The sequence below is a fragment of the Pygoscelis adeliae genome, unplaced genomic scaffold, assembly GCF_000699105.1.
Source record: "Pygoscelis adeliae isolate BGI_AS28 unplaced genomic scaffold, ASM69910v1 Scaffold9, whole genome shotgun sequence".
Classification (NCBI taxonomy): domain Eukaryota; kingdom Metazoa; phylum Chordata; class Aves; order Sphenisciformes; family Spheniscidae; genus Pygoscelis; species Pygoscelis adeliae.
Window position 1 is genome coordinate 754,884 of NW_008825557.1, and position 2,551 is coordinate 757,434.

The 2,551-nt window shown below is 36.9% G+C and overlaps 1 protein-coding gene across 1 annotated transcript in view; it reads left to right on the top strand.

Moving 5' to 3' along the window:
* POT1 (protection of telomeres 1) overlaps window positions 1–2,551 on the top strand; it is a 73,635-nt gene that overhangs the window by 50,862 nt on the left and 20,222 nt on the right. Inside the window, exon 10 of the mRNA XM_009332259.1 lies at window positions 1,784–1,944. Within this exon, the coding sequence (XP_009330534.1) occupies window positions 1,784–1,944 (161 nt within the window). The remainder of the gene's footprint in view (window positions 1–1,783; window positions 1,945–2,551) is intronic.

A 2,551-nucleotide genomic window follows, 5' to 3' on the forward strand; every position in this document is an offset into this window, starting at 1 on the left:
GGGGGGGGAGGGGAAGTAGTTTGGCACTATTATATTGACATAAGCAGAACTTAGCTAAGGACTTTTAAAAAGCTTTCTCCAAAAGCATTTGTCATAGTCATTAGATTAGTTTTGTAATATGTCTGTCCCTTGCATTTTTGGATATTCAACAAAATTAAGTGAAATTTAGCATCTGGAAAGAAAAAAAAAAAAAAGCCTCCAGATAAGCCTCAATACTGGCATCTAAATGCACAAGCTGTCCTGTTGATATGCTTTGAATGAACAAAATGAGCAGCCCCCTAATGGTGCAGATCAGTTAAAACTCTGGGAAGAGCTCCATGCCAGAAGCAAAATAGGTGCAGGCTGAAGTGCGCTTTTTATGTACCTGGTGCCTGAATTTGAAAATATGCTGCCTTTTTCATGTGTGATTATTGTTTAAAAGAACAGTTTGATACCAGCATTATATAGTCATAGTGTGTTCCTTGATACAGAGGAGGATTCCAGAATCAAGATGCTGCTCTGTCTGCTTTTATGCATATATACATACATTTGTAAGTATCTGGCCTGGCCAATCCATTCTAATAGGCATACTTTTTAGGTTTCTACTGGTTAAAGCGGGAGCTGAAGCTGAAATAAGACTTAACAGACTGGCTGCTGTAATATTAAAGTTAATTGAAGTAAATTTAAAATAATTTATCACTTATATAGGGCTATTTAAAAGATACTTAGAGTGAACATAAATCCAGGTCACTGAATGTGTGTAGCTTGCCAGCTATGAGCTGGATCTTAGGTTATACTTTAAAAAAAAATATTTGAGTGCTAGTTAATTTGATTCAAAGGCCTTTAAAACACATCAAAGGGAAATTAACTATATAATTAAGTCTCCAGATTATCTGCCTTCAGAACCTTGGTTTTGGTTTGGGTTTTTTGGGGCGGTGTGGGGCGAAGGATAATGGGAGTGGTATTTTGAAATAAAAGCAAAGTTATAAAGATGTGTTCGATGTTCAGCACTCCGTAACTTCTTTCTTAATAGGTACTTGTATAAGTTAGCCTAAGTCCATTTGTGTAACTTGACAGAACTGTTTCAGAGAATACAAAATAATTCTAAGCAAAACAAGAAGCATGTTCTCCATGTACCTGATGAGAAAATCTAACAGAGTTAGGAACCGTGCCAAAACCTTTGAATTTCTAACACGTTGCCTTTTGTCCTGGTGCTGAAAAAATGTTATCTGTAATGTAAGAAGAGTAAGATATAATAAAGAAATCTGGGAAGCAGATGTGTTTACCTGTATACATAAACAGATAATATGCCATGCATGACGAGGGACATGAGGTCAATTGCTGAGTGCGATCATACATGGACAAATCACAGCACATCAGTCTCTGGAGGGCTGTGTTGTGAATATAGAAGTAAAATTGTGCCCTCAGAAAAGGAATATATTGGCTCGTTTGATCTGTCTTCTGACGTCTGCTTGAGAATCAGATTTAGTAAGAAGGCTTATGCTGGTTCTGCATCAGCCTTTGCTGCCTGTAATGTTGTCTGATAAAGCAAAACAAACAGGTCACCCAGAGAGCTTTTGGAAATATTTTGAAAATATTCAAAACCCAGCTGGAGACAGCCCTAAGAAACCTGCTCTAGTTGACTCTGCTTTGGGCACGGGGGTTGGACTAGGCAATCTCCGGAGGTCCCTGACAACTTCAGCTTTTCTGTGATTCACTGAAAACGAGGAAGAAGCTTTATGAGGCCTAGAATTTTCCAAGTAAATAGCTAACTTTGTATTATCTTTTTTTTTTTTTCTTTAAGATTGGAAGTTTTCTGAGAATTTACAGTATTCATCCAAAACAAGCAAGTGCTGACAAGGAAGATGTCTCACAAATAGAATTTCATCTTCATGGTGGCACCTGTTACGGTCGAGGAATTGGAGTCTTACCAGAAAGTAACCCGGATGTTAAGGAACTAAAAGCGTAAGTTCTATATGTAGGGGTTTTTTTCTAGATGATTCTGGAAAACTCTAGGCTAATGTAACAGCTACACAGTTTAGAATTGTAAACGTATGTAAGAACGAGAAACTCTGGAACAGAATATGTCTTTAACACCACTAAGATGAAGAGTAAGTATTTGGGGGGATAGGTAAATAAAGGCTAATTTTTCAAATTTAAAATACAGTAGGGATTAAGATTTCTATTTTACAGTGCTGTGATAATAAGGCCTGGCCACATTAACATACTTAATCTGTTTTATAGTGGCATATAATCTTTTAAAGATAAAAGCTGTGGTTAAGCAAATAAATTGAGTACATTTTAAGCATGTGAGTATGTGCTACTTGGCAATGGTGAGACTTAAAGATGCTCAAAATGAAGCATGTAATATAAATGCTTTACTGAACTGTGTTATATACATAAGGAATTATAGAATCATAGAATCATTAAGGTTGGAAAGGACTTTTAAGATCATCGAGTCCAACTGTAAACCTAGCAGTGCCAAGTCCACCACTAAACCATGTTCCTAAGTGCCTCATCTACATGTCTTTTAAATACCTCCAGGGATGGTGACTCAACCACTTCCCTGGGC